General features: G+C 46.7%; 1 protein-coding gene and 1 pseudogene across 8 annotated transcripts in view; one reads left to right on the top strand and one right to left on the bottom strand.

The window, feature by feature from the left end:
• Positions 1-3,604: 3,604 nt before the first annotated feature.
• Positions 3,605-19,043, top strand: part of SLC6A13 (solute carrier family 6 member 13) — a 48,031-nt gene continuing 32,592 nt past the window's right edge. For 4 of the 8 annotated variants that reach the window (XM_003934463.4, XM_074403312.1, XM_074403310.1 and 1 more), the window contains exons 1-2: positions 3,605-3,657; positions 15,686-15,892. In XM_003934463.4, coding sequence (XP_003934512.1) covers positions 15,691-15,892 — 202 coding nt within the window. In that variant the 5' untranslated portion in view covers positions 3,605-3,657; positions 15,686-15,690. Of the gene's footprint in view, positions 3,658-9,879; positions 9,942-15,685; positions 15,893-16,640; positions 16,848-19,043 lie in introns of those variants that run through there. The other 4 variants (XM_074403314.1, XM_074403316.1, XM_074403311.1 and 1 more) reach the window with 3 other exon arrangements.
• LOC101033815 (thioredoxin-related transmembrane protein 2-like) lies at positions 12,350-13,457 on the bottom strand (annotated as a pseudogene).

Genomic DNA, 19,043 nt, shown 5'->3' with positions numbered 1-19,043 from the left:
AGAGAGTGTCCATCTGTCTTTCACTCAGCTTCCCCTAATGTTAGCATCTTTCACAACCAGAGTACAATCGTTAGAACGAGGAAATTAACATTGAGAGAGTACCATTAAACTCAAGGCCTTATGCAGCTTCCACCAGTTTTTACATTGATGTCCTTTTTTATTCCAGGGTCCTATGTAGGATCCCATTCTAGTTGTTATTATTTAGTTGTTACTGCCTTTAGTTGTTATTTTTCGTTAGTCTTCTGCAGCCTGAAACAGTTCCTCAGTCTTTCTCGTCTATCTTGTCTTTCGTGACACTTCAGCACTTTGGAAGAGTAGTGATCAGTTATTTTGTCAAACGCCCCTCACTTTGGGTTTGTCTTATGTTTCTTGTCATTGAACCACATTTTTGGAAAGAATACCACAGAAACGTTGTGTCCCTCTTGGTACATTATACCCATGGTTCATGATATAGATATTGCTGTCTTATTACAGGTGAGGTTGACCTTAGCCATTTGGTTAAGGTGGTTTCTGCTTGGCTTCTCTACTTCAACATTATTCTTTTTTCCCTTTGTAGTTAATAAATATCTTGGGGGACATATTTTGAGATTGTAAAAATTCTATTCCTCCTTGAGCCTGCACCCACTCATTTTAGCATTCATTGGTGGGTCTTGTCTGCAACAATTATTATAGTGGTGTTTGTCTAGTGGTGATTTTCTGTTTCTCTCTTTCCTTCTACATTTATTAATACTTCTTTCTCTTTGAGATGGGGTCTTGTTCAGGCTTGCCTCAAATTCCTGAGCTGAAGTAATCCTCCCACCTCAGCCTCTCTGAGTAACTGGGGTTTCAGGTGCATGCCACCATGCTCTGCATCCTTCTACATTTATTAATTGAAATTCTACTGTAAGGAATAGCAATCCTCTCTTCCCCACTTACTAAATTATTCGTTATTTGTATCAGCATGAACTTATTAGTGAACTTTGTTCTTTGGGCTACAATCCAATACAATCATTATTAATTTTGTTGTTCAAATTATTTCAGTTATAGCAAGGCATAATTTTTTTGTTTATTCTACTTGCTCTTTTCTTTCAGTGTGCTATTTGAAAAGGGATCCAAAAAGTCAACAGGTTTTTGACTCCTATGGCTCAACAGAACTACGTCTCTTAATTGAAAGGTCTCCAGAGGAGAACCCACCACTTCCTTTGCCACCTTGATGTTGCTCAGAAATATTATTTCTTGAAACAAAGAATGCTCCTTTTAAAATTTGTTTCTGTGAAATGTCAAACTACATACATTTTATTTGTTCTTATTCCACTCCTAGTAGAATAAAAAATGTTTTGGGAGAGTATATCATGGTGTACTATCATTTAAATATACCCGGGATCAACTTGGTACAGATCAGGACTTCCTAGACCTGCTTTTTGCACGATTCACTTTGTTTTATACAGTCCTGGAAGCACAGCCTTCAGTCATCCTCACTAACAGTCTCTGGTGAGTCTTAAAATGTATGCAACCTCTTGAGTAATAACTCTTAAATACTGATTGTGGTGTTACCTGTTTTCAGGGTTCTTGACTTTGCACCCAGCAGACCAAAGGACGGTGGCAACATGTGGTAGATGCAAGGCTAGTCATGCCTGATTTGTGCTGAACCCCAGACAGGAAGCTGTGAGGGACCGTCACCAACATTTATCTACCAGTGGTTCTGAAGCTTTTTTTTTTCTTTCTTTAACTTTTGTCAACCTAAGCAGGACAAAAAACCTACCAAAGCCATTCCCACTTTATAGGGGGAAAAGAAGTTGAGGATAACAAATATTTGGAGGGGAATAAAGTAGCAGTCAAAATGGTAACATGGCAGCAGTTACGTAAAAACAAAAGGGTTGGTAAGCAAAGCCAACGTTCCTTAATGCAAGAGCGGCAACTCACAGCCAACTCAGGATAAGCCTGATGAAGTCCGTATCACTGACAGAGTTTCCTAAAAACTGGAAATTGCAACTGTTTGCGTATGTGAGGACATAGAAGGGCTGAGCAACATTGCCAAAGGCTGAATGGTATCTGAGAAAACACCAGGTATCTGGTGATTTTAGATTACAAATGCCAAAGTTTATAATGCTTTGTAGGCCATTAGTAAGTACCACTCAATGATAAGTAAAAATGGAAGTCAGTAGAATTGCTTTGAAGATGGTCTTTTTTTTTTTTTTTACATAGGCTTGTAGCCTGTCTCTGGATGCTTTTGGTTTATTGCTTTACACAGCTCAATCTAACAGATGAAAGGCTGCAAGGGGAGAGGAACAGGGGCAGCTGAAACATAAGAATAATAATTTCCAAGAAGCTTCTGGGAAGCTCTCCAGGTATTACAATGCAGTGTTTCCCTGCCCCTACCCCATGCCATAGAGTTAGAGAAGGGATCAAGAAAATGGAAACTACCTTAGACTCCCTGATGCATCTTCCTTTCCTCACCTCTCTCTCAACTCAGATGTCTCTATGACCTCACTCACTCATTGCCACATCCCCTACCCAACTCATTCTCACAGTCTGGCCAGAGCCCAGCTTTGCTCAGGGGTCTCTCAGTCCTGTCTCCTTCAAGAAGACTTCCCTGCTCACTGTGAATAATCCCTTAAGGGTGAATAAGAGCTCTGATTTACAGTTACTCATCATCTCCTGAAATCTCAAGCAAGGAAGTGACATATGCAGGACTCAGACCCCACCCTCTCCATTGTCAAGCATGAGCAAGTTTCCACCACACGCACTGTGCATGTGTCTGAGCTGGGACTCTGCCCTGTGCTAGACTCCAGCCTGAATGAACTGCTCTCACAGCTGCTCCATGGGCTGTTCCTGCAGAAAAACGAAGCTCCCTGAATGACCTCTGCCTCGTGCTCACTGCCAGCTCCTTCACTTATGACAGATTTAGGGCTTTGCTTTATTTTAAACGTTGGCACTTAACTTTTCTCTATTGAGTTACAAATATTTTAAAATGCAAGCATATTATTTTAAAATTCGAACAATATTGATAGAGTGGAGAAAAATATCTCCCTTACTGCCGTCTCCTGATCTCAGTTCCACTCTGCAAATGAAACTACTATTAACTGTTTAGTGAAGATGTTTTTTCAGACTTTTTCCATATGTGCATAAATGTGTGTGTTTGGGAAGTTTTTCTGACATCTCAGAGTTCTGCAATCTATGTCTCTTTTTCCCAAATCATTGTCCATTCCACATTGCAAGCTGCAAAACGGTAAGGTAAATGTATTTTTAAATTAATCCACACAGGACCTGACCAAAGGGACACCTATTCTTGATGGACTGAGAGGAGCACTTGTGTTGGAGACAGGGGTGGGAGCAGGAGCCCTCCAGAGAGACCCTGAGGTCACCAAGTGGGAAGAGCACATGAGTTCGGGGGAAGAGAGCATGCTTCATAAGCTCAGCAGCAGCTGGCCGGACCTGCCGGGGTGTGCACACTCCCCAGACTTCGAAATCACTCCTGTGCGCATTGTCCAGTGGCCGAGGGGAGGGCAGAAAAGGGAAAGGGGAGGCACAAGGGTGGAATGTGGGTTGGGCCAAGTTTAGAATTACAAGTGCCACAGAGGCGTTGTGGAACCACACTTTAAATAGCCAGCACCTTCCCCTTCCCCCTTAGATAATTCTTCTCCCCTGACTGGACCTCTGGCAGAAACTTCAACTAAGGTTCGAAATGTTTTCTTCTCTTTTTTTTTTTTTTTTTTTTTTTCTGTTTCTGGGTCTCAGACTGCAGGTTGGTGGGGTCCATAGGACTTACAACCAAAGGACTTTTTTTTTTAATCCTCTCCTAGAAAATATGCTTCTGACATTTATGTGTGCAAATGCAAAGATTATATGCTATTTTCTTGACTCTGAAACTTTGGTGGCTATTGACTTAAGGGACAATGTGATTTGGAAATAGAGAATCCTAAATTGAGAGGAAAGACAACTGGATTTAACTCCCAGAAAACAAAGTCTTTCTTTTTTTTTTTTTTTTCTCAAAAGGAAATCCCAATCTTTTTATTATGGAAAACCATTAACTGGGTGTGGGGAGCTTGTCAGAGTGGTTAAAGTCCAGTGGATTTCTCCTCCAAGTCCTACCACACAAAGGGATGTCAAGCCTCTAGTCACCCTTTCTCAATCCCTGCAAAATAGGGGGTTGTTCAATATTGTCTTCAATGATTAAAAACTTGTGGTTAAAGATTTCCCCTTAGGACTAGTGACAAAGTTAGGCTTATACTTTTAATGAAGGCCATAAACAAGCCAGGGTCCTCGAGGGAAAATTCTTAGTGTTCTATACCCCAGCATCTTACCTTCGGGTTAAATCTAGGTCTAACTAAGCTGTGCAGGTCGGCTAAGATGGAATAATGAAACTGTAGCAGGAGCGGCCGTGGGAAATGGATCTCTTGGACACCGAATACAGGAGGAAGGAGGGTTTATTCGGCTGGGAGCAAGGTGGCATAGTTGCCTAACAGCCAAGCTCCCCTAACAAAGGGAAGGGTCTGCCTTTATATAGGTTTATACTTTAGATGTTACACGTGGAAGAATCTTAGGTTTATAGCTTTACATATGAAAAGGGTTTTGGTTTACAGTCTCAGGAATCACATATGAAAATTGGAAGTTGATCTGAGATGCCTGGGTATCCCTCTTCACCCCCGCTTTTGAGACCCTCACCACTTTATAATATTAATGAGAGGTCTTACTTTCATTCCCACTTTCCTTCGGACTTTCCAGATTTTCTAAAGAAACTGACTGATAATGTTTCATATAATACACTTGTGATGTCACTTTTTGGCTAACTACAGTAGTGATGAATCCCCTAATCATCTGAAGGAACAGGGGGAGTAGATAAGGGAGCAGCAAACAAACACCTATTATTATTATAACACTTATGATGAGGGTTTTGAATCCTCTCAAGGATGAGAACCAACCTCCAAATAAGGACTCAGGGTTAAATCCGTGCCACACCTGTTCAGGTATGTGTGCCAGTTTGATCATGTCTCGCACAATATCTTCTACTGCTTGACCCTGGTCATCTATGTGCAGACAGCAGTTGGTTAGATTGAATTTTCCACAGACTCCCCCTTCGGCTGCTAGCAAATAATCTAGGGCCAGCAGGTTCTGATAAATTGCATTTCTCATTTGAGTTTCTTGTCAGGCCAAGAGGGACAGAGCTTTGCCTGTTTCATTAGTGAGTATTTCCAAAACAGTCTGCAATCGGATTATCCAGTTTAGCCTGTAAATAGGGGTCTGGTATCCCCATGAGCCATTCTCCACCCATGTAGCTGGCCCATAATACTCAATGATTTTCTCTGGTGGCCACTTACCGTTTGTCCAATCTTCTATTTTTAGGTTTCTTTTCTTCCTAGTGGAGTAGACTGAATACATTAACAGCCCACCTGTCTTAACAGATAATAGGAAGAAAGAGGGCTTAATGATGCCTATGACACAGCTACCTGTCCGTCTCATGGATTATGCACCTTATGTTGAGGACCATTATATAAACAGGTTCCCTTCTGTGTCCCTGTACATTTATAAAAACTGCAGGACAAAAGAATGGCAGTAACTTTTATGCCCTACCTGACGTACATACTGAGGGCATTCTTTAAAATTAGTTAATGCTCCTACTGTACAAGTCTAAATATTAAGAAGAACAAGTCCCACGATGAATTTCCTCATGCTTTGGCTGAGCGTGGACCAGCCAGCTTCCAGGATGTGGCTGGAGCAAAGCTCGTTGTCCTTTTTAAGGTGATTCTGCAGTTCTTTCCTTGGTTTAAGTTGCAGCTGTAGCTGGTTTTTACGCGGCTGTGGTGGATTCAGGCTGGGATTCCCTCTACCTTCATGGCTGTGGGATTGGTCAGGATCAGGTCTGAGGTCCTTTCCATTGTGGCTTTAGAGGGGCTGTGCTCCCGTCCTTTATCCACACGTGATTACCTAGTGAGAAAGGGTGAACTGGGGAGAAAAAGGCTTACAGGACATTTGTTATTTACTCAGGTTGAAGTATCCTAAGTGATTCTCCTCAGAGCTGGTAACTAGCATCCTAACTCAATCTCTCCCCACTCCCGAGGAGTTCCCAGGAGTGCCCAAAGTAAGGGAGGGGGCCTATGATATAAGACTTCATAGGGGAATATTCTGTTTTTCCTAAAGGGGGTGACTCTAATTTTGAATAACCCCAAGGGAAGTGCCTGCACCCACTCTAATCTTGTTTCCTGAACACTTTCCCTAAGCTGTTTTTGATGCTCTGGTTCATTTTTTCCACTTTTCTGGAACTCTGAGGTCAGTAGGCAGTGTGCAGTTTCCAGGTGATACCCAAGGCTGTTGCTGTTTTCCAGACTAAATCTGCCACAAATGCTGGTCCACTGTCTGCTCCGATGTGCAGTGGCAGTCCAAACCTAGGGGTAAGATCTCGAAGCAGCACACGGGTTACTTCATGGGCTCTTTCAGTCCCATCCAGAGTATGTGCACACCAGGACCAGCAAATACTTATGTCCTCCACACTTGGACATTTCAATAAAGTGGACCTGGAGATCTTCAAATGGAGCTGCTCCATAAGCTTGAATTCCAGGGGGAATAGTTGGACCCTGTCTCGCATTGTGTTGCCGTCATGTAATGCATCGCTGTGCCAGTTTTTGTTAAGGATGCTAAGTGTGAGATGTAAAAGTACCGGTCCACCATCTTTTCAAGCGACTCTTGACCTAAATGAGTGGTCTCATGTACACCTTGTACAACTGCGGCCCCCAGCAGCTGTGGTGCTGCTATTCTTCCATCTGGCCATTGGATCCATCCTTCCTTAATCAGTTGCCCCCGCTTCTGTCTGGAGAAAGTCTCTTTCCTCCTTAGAGTAAGTAGGTATGAGATCAGAGATCTGGGGAATCAGAGGGGCTGTAACTGCTATTTGGTAGGGGGCAGATGCTGCCTTACAAGCTGCTGAATCAGCTCGGGAATCTCCCAGGGCCACGGAGGTGTGGGCCTGCTGATGTCCTCGGCAATGCATGACCGCCACCCTCCGGGGCTTCCATTCAGCTTCTAACAGCTGCAAAATTTCATGCTGATACTTTATTTCTTTTCCCCCTGAAGTTAACAGGCCTCTCTCTTTGCACAGTGCTCCATGTACTTGGAGGGTCAGGAAGGCATATTGAGAGTCAGCGTAAATGTTTACAACCTTATCTTTACTCAGCTTTAAGGCTTGAGTTAAAGCAATGAGTTCAGCCTTCTGAGCTGAGGTGTCTTGAGGCAGGGATTTGGCCTCGATTACAGTGTCCAGAGTTAGCACGGTGTAGCCTGCACATCTTTCCCCTCGTGGATTGACAAAGCTGCTCCCATGCACCTACCCCTCCCAGTCTACTACTGTCCATGGCTGATCCCGAAGATCAGGCCTGTTGGAATCAACTGTGTCCAGGAATTCAACACAGCTGTGTTCAACCGGACCCTCTGACATTGGGAGCAAAGCGGTGGGTTTTTTTGTTTGTTTTTTTGTTTGTTTGTTTGAGACGGAGTTTCGCTCTTGTTACCCAGGCTGGAGTGCAATGGCGCGATCTCGGCTCACCGCAACCTCCGCCTCCTGGGTTCAGGCAATTCTCCTGCCTCAGCCTCCTGAGTAGCTGGGATTACAGGCACGCGCCACCATGCCCAGCTAATTTTTCGTATTTTTAGTAGAGACGGGGTTTCACCATGTTGACCAGGATGGTCTCGATCTCTCGACCTCGTGATCCACCCACCTCGGCCTCCCAAAGTGCTGGGATTACAGGCATGAGCCACCACGCCCGGCCCAGCCGTTCGGTTTAAGGTGTTGCAGACTTCAATGGTGATGTGGGGATTTTCACATTGCAGGCCCTGGTATCTGGTCAGCTTAATATTTGATAACCAGTGGTGTCCTCTGGTATTCATTTAGAGCAGTTGCTGCCAGGGCCCTTAAGCATGGGGCCATCCTTTGGAAACTATCCAGCTGTTTGGAGAGGTAAGCTACAGGCCTGGGCCAAGGTCCTACTGTTTGGACTAGGACCCCAACTGCCACTTTTTCCTCTTTCTGCCACATATAATATGAAGGGCTTTGTTAAATCAGGCAGCCCCAAAGCTGGAGCTGACATTAGTTTCATTTTCAGTTCCTGATAGGCCTGACGGGGCTGGGATCCCCATTCAAAGGGTTCCTTGTCTCCCCACTTTGTCACATCATAGAGGAGTTTGGCTAGTACTGTGAAGTTTGGAAATCCACAATTTACAAAACCCACCACTCCCAGGAGCTCTCTCGCCTGCCTTTTAGTCTCAGGTTGTCACTGTGCAAGCGGCTTGCTTCCTCTCTGCTTGTAGGCTGCGTTCCCCCTTCTGAATGGTAAGCCTCAGATACTGTATTTGCTTTTTGGCAAACCCGGGCTTTCCTTCTAGACATTTTATACTCACAGTCCTCCAGATGTCCAAGCAAGGCATTTGTTTGGGCACCCGACTGCCGTGGGGTGTCCCAATAGAAGGTTATCAGCATACGGGGGCAGCATGCAAGCAAGAAGCTTCTCGGGGGCGGTCACGGGCTGATGCCTCCCCAAGGATGATGAGAGAGTTTTTGAGCCCCTGGGAAGCTGGGTCCAGGTGTATTGAGTGGTTACATCTGCTTCTGGGTTTCTCCCGTTAAAATGCAAAATAGTTTTAGATTTTCAAAAGCCAGCCTGATGCAACAGAAAGCATCCTTTAAGTCCAAGCAGGTGAACCAACCATCCTCTGCTGGCAATAATCCCAGCAGTGTGTATGGATTAGGCACAGTTGGGTGCAAAGTCACTGTGGCCTGATTGACCAGGCGCAAGTCTTGTGCTGGCCTGTAGTCGTTGGTCCCTGGTTTGAGAACAGGCAAGAGGGGAGTGTTCCGTGGAGACTGGCAGGGAACTGTAATTCCGTAGTCCTCTAAGCATTTTGGAGGGAGCTGAATGCCTGCTAGCGCCTCTCGGGGAACTGGATACTGCTTTTGTCTACCGGCTGAGCCCCAGGCTTGACTTCCATGAGCACAGGGGCCTGGTTAATTGCCAGCCCAGGTGGATTGTCCTCCGCCCAGACCTTAGGCCATGGTTTTGCTAACTCAGGCTCTATTTCCTGGTCTGGTTTGGTTAAGAAGAGTCTCCACTCTTCCTCACGAGGCACCCTGAGGACCATTATGACCCCAGTTTTAGGTAATGCCAACCGTAAGATGCCATTCTCTGTGAAGGTTAGGGTCGCCTGTAGCTGATTGAGCAGATCCCTTCCTAGCAGGGGCAAGGGGCAATCAGGCATGTATAAGAACTGGTGAATCACCTCGTGCCCCTCCCCGGCTCACAAGTCCGAGGCAAACAAAAAGACTGTTTTTCTGACACCCCAGTAGCTCCAACAATGTCGGTTGTCTTCTTCGATAGGGGAGCCACAGGGGTGGTTGCCACTGAATATTCAGCGCCTGTGTTGATGAGGAAGTCAATGGCCTTGCCCCCTACTGTCATCCTGACCGTGGGCTCCTTGGGGGCAATGGAGCCCGGTCCCCTTCAGTCCAGTGTTCCTTCCATTAGATTGAATAGAGACCCTTTGCTTTTGTCTGAAGCCTCATGCTCAGGGTCTCCCTGTTTTCCCATTAACCATGGACATTTTTCCTTCCAATGTCCTATTTCCCAATAAAAAGCACACTGGTCGCGTTGCAGGCATGGACACGCAGACTGGGAGGCCTTCCAGGAACCCCTCTCTTCCCGGCCTCTTGGGGGCGCTCCTTTAATAGTGGCAGCTATCAAGTCAGCATCCCGCCGAGGCTGGTGCTCCCTTTCTTTACGACTTTCCGTCTGGCTCACCGTTTCTCGGTTTGCAAACACCTGGTTAGCTATTTCTAATAACTGTGAGGTATTCATGCATGCAAATCCTGCCTGTTTCTGCAATTTTCGTCTAATGTCCTCTGCACATGGACTAACTTAGGCCATATTTATCATATGCCGGTTTTCCAGACTTTCAGGATCAAAAGGAGTGTACATGCGGTAAGCTTCACACAGTCTTTCATAGAATTGGTTAGGGCTTTCCTCTTTTCCTTGAAGAACCTCAGAGACTTTATTGTTTGTAACTCTCTGGGCCCCTTTTTAAAATCCTTCCAGCAAGGCTTCTCTGTACCGGATTAGCCTTTGCATGCTCTCTGGGTGTTTGGATCCCACTGGGGATCGGTTCCTGGTAACTGGACCCTGACATACTCTTGGGGGTTCTGGTAATCTGCAGGAACATGCTTCTCCAGCCAATTAGAAGTGGCTTGGAGTATTCTCCACCTTTCATTCGTGTTAAAAAGATGCATAAGCAGCTGATGGCAATCAGTCCAAATGGGGTTATGAGTCTGAATAAAATAGTTTGCAGTAGATCAATGAGAGCTTGGGGTTTCTTGGTATAAGACAGGTTGCTATTTTTCCAATTGATAAGATCAGCCGAGGTGAACGGCAGGTACGTGAAAACACGCCTTTCTACCATGTGGCCGTCCTCGTCCACTCCCGCGTACCTCCGCTCGCTCAAAGGCATCTGCACCCCAGCCTTGGGTAGCAGATGGGCTGCCAGAGGGGGAGTTCCCTCTGGGAAGCGGGCAGCAATGGGTGGAGTTTTTCCACACTCTCTTTTATCTACTCTGGGGGATTTAGCTGTGTGCAGCTCTGGTGGGGATGCCAAGGCTTCCGGCCCTGGGGCAGGAGTCCTTGAGGAGGAGGAGGAGGAGGAGGAGGAGGAGGAGGAGGAGGAGGAGGAGGAGGAGGCGGCATTATCGACAAAAACTCTTCTGATGCTGGGTCGACCAAAACCTTGGGAGTTGTTCCTGCCGCTGAATCTGCCTGGACCTTAGGAGTCCCATCTCTCAGCGGCGAGGGGGATGGTGGTTTCTAGCAGTCTGTCCCTTGGCTACTAAAACAGTCACTGCCTGCTTTCTTAGCCACTTCGGAGGGTTTAAAACTAACTGCAACCACGAGTCTATGTATGGAAATTGATAGAGGTGTTCTAGTTCACTGTATATAACCTCCTGCCTTACTTTGGAGACAAGGGACCTGTCTAGGGTCCCCTCTGGGGGCCAACCAACCTCAAATGCTGGCCAGTCTTCCCTACATAAAACCCTTAATTTCTCTGGTATCATAGTTACTTTATAATTCCCATTAAATCCCTTCTTGAAAATTTTCAGCATGGTTTCTAAAGGGGTGGCCTTGTTATGGGAGTGACCCATATTAACACTTCAAAGAAACAATTCCCACAGTTAGGAGAGTGTTAGTTCACTCACAGCAGTTCCCATTTCCGCCTAGCAAGATGCAGCACAGAGCACTCTCCGATTTACATTCACTTCAATCCTTTCACAATGCCCAGAGGCTTCTTCACTCAGCCTTATGTGGCTGTCTCTAATTCTTACAAATTGCTCAAGGCATGAGGCCCTTCCTAAAGGGCCCGGTACCTTTTATGACTGATGAGTCCGGTGGACACATCTACACAGACAGACACACATCCAGTTGCTCTCCTTCCAATTCAAAACCATAAGCAAAAAGCTTCCAAGGTTAGCTACAGAGAGAGCTACCTTCAAAAGTGCCGATCTGGCACCCGTGGGTGGTCAGGCCATGCTTCCACCCAGAATGGGGTGGGCTATTTTCCCAGGTTCAATCTTACCAAATTCAGTGGTCCGGACTTCCCCCAATACTTGTTCCTCCTCAGTGTTCAGCCACTGGGTGGATCCACACTACAGGGCCTCCCTGCTCTGCTCTGGCAAGGCTTTTCCACCAGGCAAATACCTGCCCAGGAGCACTCTCAGGATGCGTCATGTCACCCCAGCGGGCAGTAGTCCCCCTGCAGGGATGCTCCACAGAGCTAGGCAAACCACCTAAGAGACTTTTTCCCACCGTCTGCTATCCAAGACTCGCTTCCCAGCCAACGCACCAAAAATGTAGCAGGAGCGGCCGTGGGAAACGGATCTCTCAGACACCAAATACAGGAGGAAGGAGGGTTTACTTGGCCGGGAGCAAGGTGGCATAGTTGCACAACAGCCAAGCTCCTCTAACAAAGGAAGGTTCTGCCTTTATATAGGCTTATACTTCAGATGTTACACGTGGAAGAATCTTAGGTTTATAGCTTTACATATGAAAAGGGTTTTGGTTTACAGTCTCAGGAATTACATATGAAAAGGGTTTTGGTTTACAGTCTCAGGAATTACATATGAAAAGGGTTTTGGTTTACAGTCTCAGGAATTACATATGAAAAGGTTTCAGTTTACAGTATTAGAAATCACATATGAAAATTGGAAGTTGATCCGAGATGCCTGGGTCTCCCTCTTCAAAACCACAGTTTCATGGAGAAACCATGGAGGTGTCTGAATCATTGATAAGCAGTTAACACACTGGCCCAATCTTGGGGGGAAACCATTTCCTCCTCCACCATGAGACCTCTTTCTTGCTCCAGTGAAACAGTTGGCCCACAGCATGGCAGGCTTTCTAGTAGGGTGCCTGACAATTCCCTAGATGCCTCTTTAAAAATCAGAAGCAGCACCCTGCCCCACCCAGTCACAGCTAAATGGAAAACATAAATAAAAGGCTGTAGCCTCAGGCTTGTGGTTATGGAAGGAGCCTGGAATTGACAGGAAGCACTGCCAAGGTGAGGGTCTTATTTGTCCTTCTTGCTTTCCCCATCTGACATGCTGGTGGGGCTTGGGGCCACAGGCTGCTCCTCAGGGATATTGTCTCCAGCCTTTGACAGCTTCTTGGCCTGCTGGTATAGCTCATTTAAGTTAAATTCTCGGATCACGTTATCCTCAGAGATGGTCTGAGACAGCTCGTCCCTTCTTTTCCATCTGTGGCTGCTGCATTAACTCCTTGCCACCTTGGAACAGGATCAGCGAAGGGAGTTGTTTGGTGAGGGGTGATGTGCTCACTTTGTACCCTGTACTAACATCAGCATGGTGTCCAACATCCACCTTCCCAAAGTTTATCCCTGTGCAGTTGTACTTGAGAGAGGTCAGCATAGATAGGAGCAAATGATTGGCAGTCATTAGGCCAATTGGCAAAGAACTCCACAATCCAAGTGACCTTTTTGTCCCATTCTAGTTCCTCATCAATGGTTTTGTCATTGAAGTACTTGATATTCTCAGGGCCCATATATAGTGGGGGTTTGCACATCATCCGGAACACTATGCAGAGTGTGACGTAAAGAAGGCCCATGCGAATGTCCAAGTGGAAGAAAAGAATTGCATTGGCCACTTTACTAAACATGAAAATGTTGACTATATATTGCTCCACGGTGATGGGTCTGCGGTTCTTCATCATCACAATGGCACTGAGGAACATCAGGATCTCCACTTCTCTCCAGTCAAAGTCACACAGATTGTCATCTTTGCGTTGGGTGGGCAGACCGTTGCAGAGTGGTGGCAGTTTCCTCATGAGCAGGAAGGCAGCAGAGAGCAGGGCTGACAGAAGGTAGTAAGGTTGGGCCAGCCATCGTGAAAGTTGCGGCACAGAATACACCAGAGCAATTAGAGGTGCCAGGACCACCATCTTTTCGGCTGTTAGGGCTGGGGCTCATTGGCATTGTAGCAACAAAGTCTTTCTTCTCTGAGAAATCAGACAATGATCAACTCTTTGACGGGACTGAAAGAAAATGAAAATTTGGGTACCTGTTATTCTATTAAGTGCATATGTATATATATATGTACATTTCCTCATTTAATTCTTATATCTAAGTATATCCTATCTATCATCCCCACTTTTATAGATGAGCAAACTAAGGCTCAGAGTCATTCATTAATGTCCCTGAAGTCAGGCATTGGTACGAGAAAAACTAAAGTTTGAACCTGGCCTCATCTGCTCATGGCCTTTCAGACACAACATGCTACCTCTGAGAAGCAGCTCTAATGAGGCTGAGGGAGCCAGAAAAGGGCTACTGTTTCTTGTAGGGTCTGGGAGGATGGAGAAGGGAAGGCTTTCCATCACTGGGAGAGTTCCGTCAGCTGGTAAAGGGAGGGGAGGCCAGCACAATCAGCACCTTAGACACCCTTTCCAAAAGGACCAAGGAGCCTTCTTGGAACCAGTTACTTGGGTTTCTCCTTTCCAGTCCACAATCTTTGGAGCTCATTCCCTAATTTATCAAATAAACATAATACCTGCTGTTCTCTGACTTTCTAACTTTCTGGGTCCAAGCCACAGGAGAGTCTGTGGCCAGAAGAAGTTACTGCTGAGAAAGTTGTGCTAACATGAACTATACTTGAGGCTTAGACAAAAGTTCATCTGCCTACTTCTCCAGAAAAGAGGCCACTGTGCAAAATCAAGGCAGAGTCATTAGAAGATGTTTAGAGTAGACACGCCAATGAAACGAGGCAGCCGACATAGTCAAAGGGGTGGAACTGAAAGAGCAGGGGCAGAGTGGGTGGAAGTCCTGGCTGTGCAATTTACTAGCTACGTGGCAGCAGCAGTCACGTTATTTAACCTCTCTGAGCTGCAACCTCCTTATTAATAAAGTGGAGGTAATAATGCTTACATCTCAGGGTTGTAGTGAGAATGAAATGAAATGAATGTATGTGAAGTGCCTAGTTTATAGTAGTTGCTGACTTAATGTGAGCCACATCCAGCCATCCTCACTCCCAGGAGTGGTCTGGAATGGGCCATTTCTGAGAGTGAATGGTTGAAACTGTGACTTTTTATTTTATGTCATCTTCTCTACCGTCACAGACTCCTGCATTTGTCATCACCAGAAAAGAAAAAGAGCACATGGCTCATCCCTCCCTTATGTTGATTTCAGAAAGACATGGAAGGAGTGCTTAGACATATCACCTCGTCTTCTTCACAATTCCTCTTTCCACTCAACCTCTCCCAATCCCTTGACGGGATTCTTTAAAAAACTGGCTTTCATTTTTATATGACAAAAGTAAAACATATTCTTTGATGTTAATGTAGAAAACATAGATAAGGAAATGTTCCTGTAATCCAGCTGCTGAAAGAGAAACATTTTGGTGGATATCGCAATCATTCCGTGCCTATACAGACTTTATAAAATGTTTGTCAAGCATTTGACAAACATATAAAATGTTTGTCAAGATCATATTGTATGTACTGCTTTTACTATATATTGTGAACCTCCTTTTGTGTTGATATACCTGTTTCTGTAACACAGGTTTTAATGATTGTATGTCCGTTATGTGAGTGTGCCATAATTTATCAATACACCTGTCATTTTTGACCCTTTATGTACTTTCCGATTTTTCGCTGTTGTAAACAATAAATATCCTAATGCTACACCTTTCACTCACAGTCACAGTTATTTCCTTAGGGTAAATTCCTGCAAGGGAAATTGGTGGCTTTAAGGACATGTAATATCCCATCCTTTCAGCGTTCCCCAGCACACAGAGGGAAGAGACCGGAGCACATGCGAATCCCGACGAGGCTGACCGCAGGGCGCCAGGGAGAACTTAGCACAGGGGCCGGTGAACAGGATCCTCCATGTCCACAAACCTCAACCCAAGAGGGCCTTAGAGTGGAAGCAAAGGCTGTCCTTCAGCACCAACCCTTTCTTCCTGAAACAGGAAAGGAATATATATTCTCAGTAGCGGCTGTCACCCAGTTTTACCAGTGAGAGGTGCTAAGGAGGGCCTGGGTCTACAGGGAAGCGAGTGGAAATTCACCTCTTCCAGTGCATTCATTCCCTTAAGAATTTGTTGGTAAAAGGAGGAGGAGGAGGAGGGCTTTCCTTCTGGGGTTCCCAACAGTAACAGAGCATCCCACTTGTTTTCCAGGTGGGATGGATAGCAGGGTCTCAGGCACAACCAGTAATGGAGAGACAAAACCAGCGTATCCAGTCATGGAAAAGAAGGAGGAAGATGGCACCCTGGAGCGGGGGCACTGGAACAACAAGATTGAGTTTGTGCTGTCAGTGGCCGGGGAGATCATTGGCTTAGGCAACGTCTGGAGGTTTCCCTATCTCTGCTACAAAAATGGGGGAGGTGAGAGCCCTCTTGCCACCCCACCCACCCCGGAAGGAAGATACTTTCATCTCCTGTGCTTATGGCCCCTCTGGGACTTTCATAGATGCATAGAATTCTGGAGTTAGAGGGACCCTTAGAGGTCATTAAGGACTCTCTGTAAGAGACTAAGACCAAGAGAGGTTACATGACTAGCCCAGGGCTCTTTCTGTTTTAACATGGTATCGTAGAAATATGAGCAGAAGCTTTCCGCTCGTATTTGTATGATGGCCAGTGGGTTAGGAATATCCCCTTGCTGATGGGTAAAGCTTATGGGGCTGGGTCTCCCAGGTCTGATTTTGTAGTGAGACCGCATGGCACCTGGAGGAATGTGGAAGACAGAGGTAGGTCACCAGGGGAAATGATGAGAGGAGTGGCAAGTTCGTGGGCCACAGGACTTGAGGCCCTTTAATGCAACACCAACCCTTCTGTAGGTGAGTAGGAGCTGCTGAATGCATCCAGCTTCAGTCTCACCATGATTTTGGAGACAGAAAGCCTTCAATACAGAGTGGAGGGGTTGGGGCCGGGGGAGAACACAAGAGAGATGCCCCGGGCCCATGGAGTCTGGGTCCCAGGTCTGTGGCAACTGGGGATTGGCCCTGCGTTGGAGGTTCACTTGAATGTTTCCAGAAGGATGGGAATGAGCTGATGTGTCCCTTCTTCCTAGGAATTTCTGGCCGGTGGCCTGAAATCACAGGACTTTGCTCAGTTTGCACTGTGAGGGAAGAGGGAAGGTCTACTCACTTTTTATCTAGTGCTGGATGTTCCACAGGCTTGTTAAGGAATTTAGGCTTGAGCACCCTCCCTTTGGAGAATCAGGAGAGACAGAGCCGGCCCAGGGCAAAAGCAGGAGACTTGGGGACTAAGCTGGCATTTGGACTCTAGGTCTGGAACCTAGTAACCAGCTTAGCTCCTCACGTGGTGGAGAGATTAGGAGGTGAGCAGCTTTCCCCAAGCCTCTCTGGAATTGGGTAAAGGTTGGCCTGAGAATTAGCAGGAATGGCACGAAGAGGTGGGAGCGAGTGCCTTCCAGGTCTCATGCAAACCACTGGCTGGCAGGGGAAAGTGGAGGGGAGCAGTGACTGGAGCATGGGGGATAAGGGGCTCTCCCAGTCCTTTGTCTGGCAATGTTTGGGTCCCAGGGCTCCTTGGTGAGTCTGTGTGGGCCTGGGAATGTGCTGACTGTGTCTTGTGTGGGAAAAGAGCGCTCACGGCCCTTGGTTGTTCATGTGGGTCCTGTGTGGGGAGGTGGAGCAGCAGGGTGGCGGCTGCGGTCTCCTTCTCTGCGGGTAGAGCCTGCCTTCCAGCACGCTGATTCCAGTGGAGGGTCCCGGCAAGTCTGGGAGTCCTGCCATCCAGTCAAGTTCTCTCTGTTTAACTCTTACACCACCTACCCGTGACTTCTTCCCTTATGGAGTGCAGGGCCTGAGCACTCCTCTTCCGTTCGCTGATGGATGACAGCAGCCGGAGGGGAGTGTCCTGAGGACTGGGGAGCTGCAGGCAGGGGCCCAGGTTTGCTCTGGAGGGCATGAGTCACCCAGGGCCACCGGCTGGGTTAGTGAAACAGCTCCCCTGCAGAGGGAAGTGGGCTGATGAAGAATGTGTGTGGTCAGTAGAGGAACCTAGACCTGCCTATTTTTCTGTTTTTTCTTTTGGCGTTCCCAGCAGTTTAACCTTTCTGCCGTCAGTTAACTCCTCTCACTTCCCAGGCAAAGCAAACTCCTACAGAGACTGCGCCCTTAAACTTCATCTTCCTGTCTCTTTGCCTGTTCCCGAGAGAACCCTTTGCTGCTGATGTGGGAAGAAGGCTGGGGAGAATGGAGAGACCCTGTAGATCGCTTCCACCCCTTTCCTCCTGGTTTAGTGCTTTTATTTGAACTCGCTGTTCTCAGATTAGGGCCTGGGCTCTGCATGGGAAGAGTGTTCTGAGCAAGCCCTGGAGAGGATGCTGGGGTACTCCAGGGTGGGCTGTCCTCCGGCAATGTATCCTACTTCTGGGCCCTTTCTTTAAATTCACAGCTCCGAGTAGCTGGTTTTGTGCTTGGTGGAAAGGGGAGGGTAGTCAAGGAATTTGACTGTAGTAGTATTTGTTTAGTGAGAAGCTCAGGGATGAAGAAGTCCTCAAAGCATGATTTTAGTTCCAAACTAAAAATATAAGTGACATCTTCTTTGGTTTCCTCCAGCATCAACATTTGGTAGATCTAATTTGAAGCAAGTTCCAGAGCAGGGAAAGGGCTGAGGCAAGGCTATGATAGAACACGGACAAACAGTTGAAAACCATAGTCAAAAGGCAGGGAAGCTGAGAAAGTGATCCGAAGAAGCCCATCTGAAATCAGAAGCAACAGGGAGGCTTCTAGGGAGGTGAGTGAGAGGGGTGCCCACCTCCGTTGTCTCCCAGGTAAGTAATCTCCCTGCTGTCCAGGACCTGTGGCTGATCCACCCCCAAGCAGGTGCTTCATCCTACTGAATTTCCAGTCTCTTTCAGTTGCCTCTGTGTATACCCAGCCAAGCCCTGAGCCTGACTGTATTGTTCACCAACAAATACTTACTGAGTACGTAGCTTATGCCAGGAATCATTCCAGGTGGTTGGGATACATCTAGAAACAAAACAGACCAAATCCCTGTCCTCACAGGGCATACATTCTAGAGGAGGGAGACCAACACCAAACAGTAAATGGGATAAATAAGTAAATTAGATGGCATTCCAGAACTAGGGAGTGCTACCGGAAAAGAACCAGGAGAGCTGGGTAAAGGAGATACAGAATCTGGGGTGTGGGTGGTGGCAGTTTTTAAAAGGGTGGCCATTAAGAGCATTTGAGCAAAGGCTTGCCAGGAGTGACAGAACTGGCCATGTGACTGCTGTTGGGCGGGGGTCCGGGGGGGAGTGCTTTTCTCCAGGCAGAGGAAACAGAAGTTTAAACAAAGCCAGAGCCTGGCTGGCTTGTTTGAGGAGAACTCAAGGCTGGAGCTGGGCAAGTGAACAGAAAGGGAGGTCAGCGAAGCAAATGGGCTGGGGACAGGGAGGGGCAGATCAGGTATGGCAGATCGGCCACTCTCAGACTTCAGCTCTTACTCTAGTGACATTCAGATGCAGGGCAGGGTTTTGAGCAGCAGTAATCTTACATTTTAAAAT

This window comes from Saimiri boliviensis, chromosome 7 (assembly GCF_048565385.1).
Source record: "Saimiri boliviensis isolate mSaiBol1 chromosome 7, mSaiBol1.pri, whole genome shotgun sequence".
Taxonomy (NCBI): domain Eukaryota; kingdom Metazoa; phylum Chordata; class Mammalia; order Primates; family Cebidae; genus Saimiri; species Saimiri boliviensis.
Note: the sequence above shows the minus strand (reverse complement) of the source record. Positions and strands in the feature narration are given on the sequence as shown.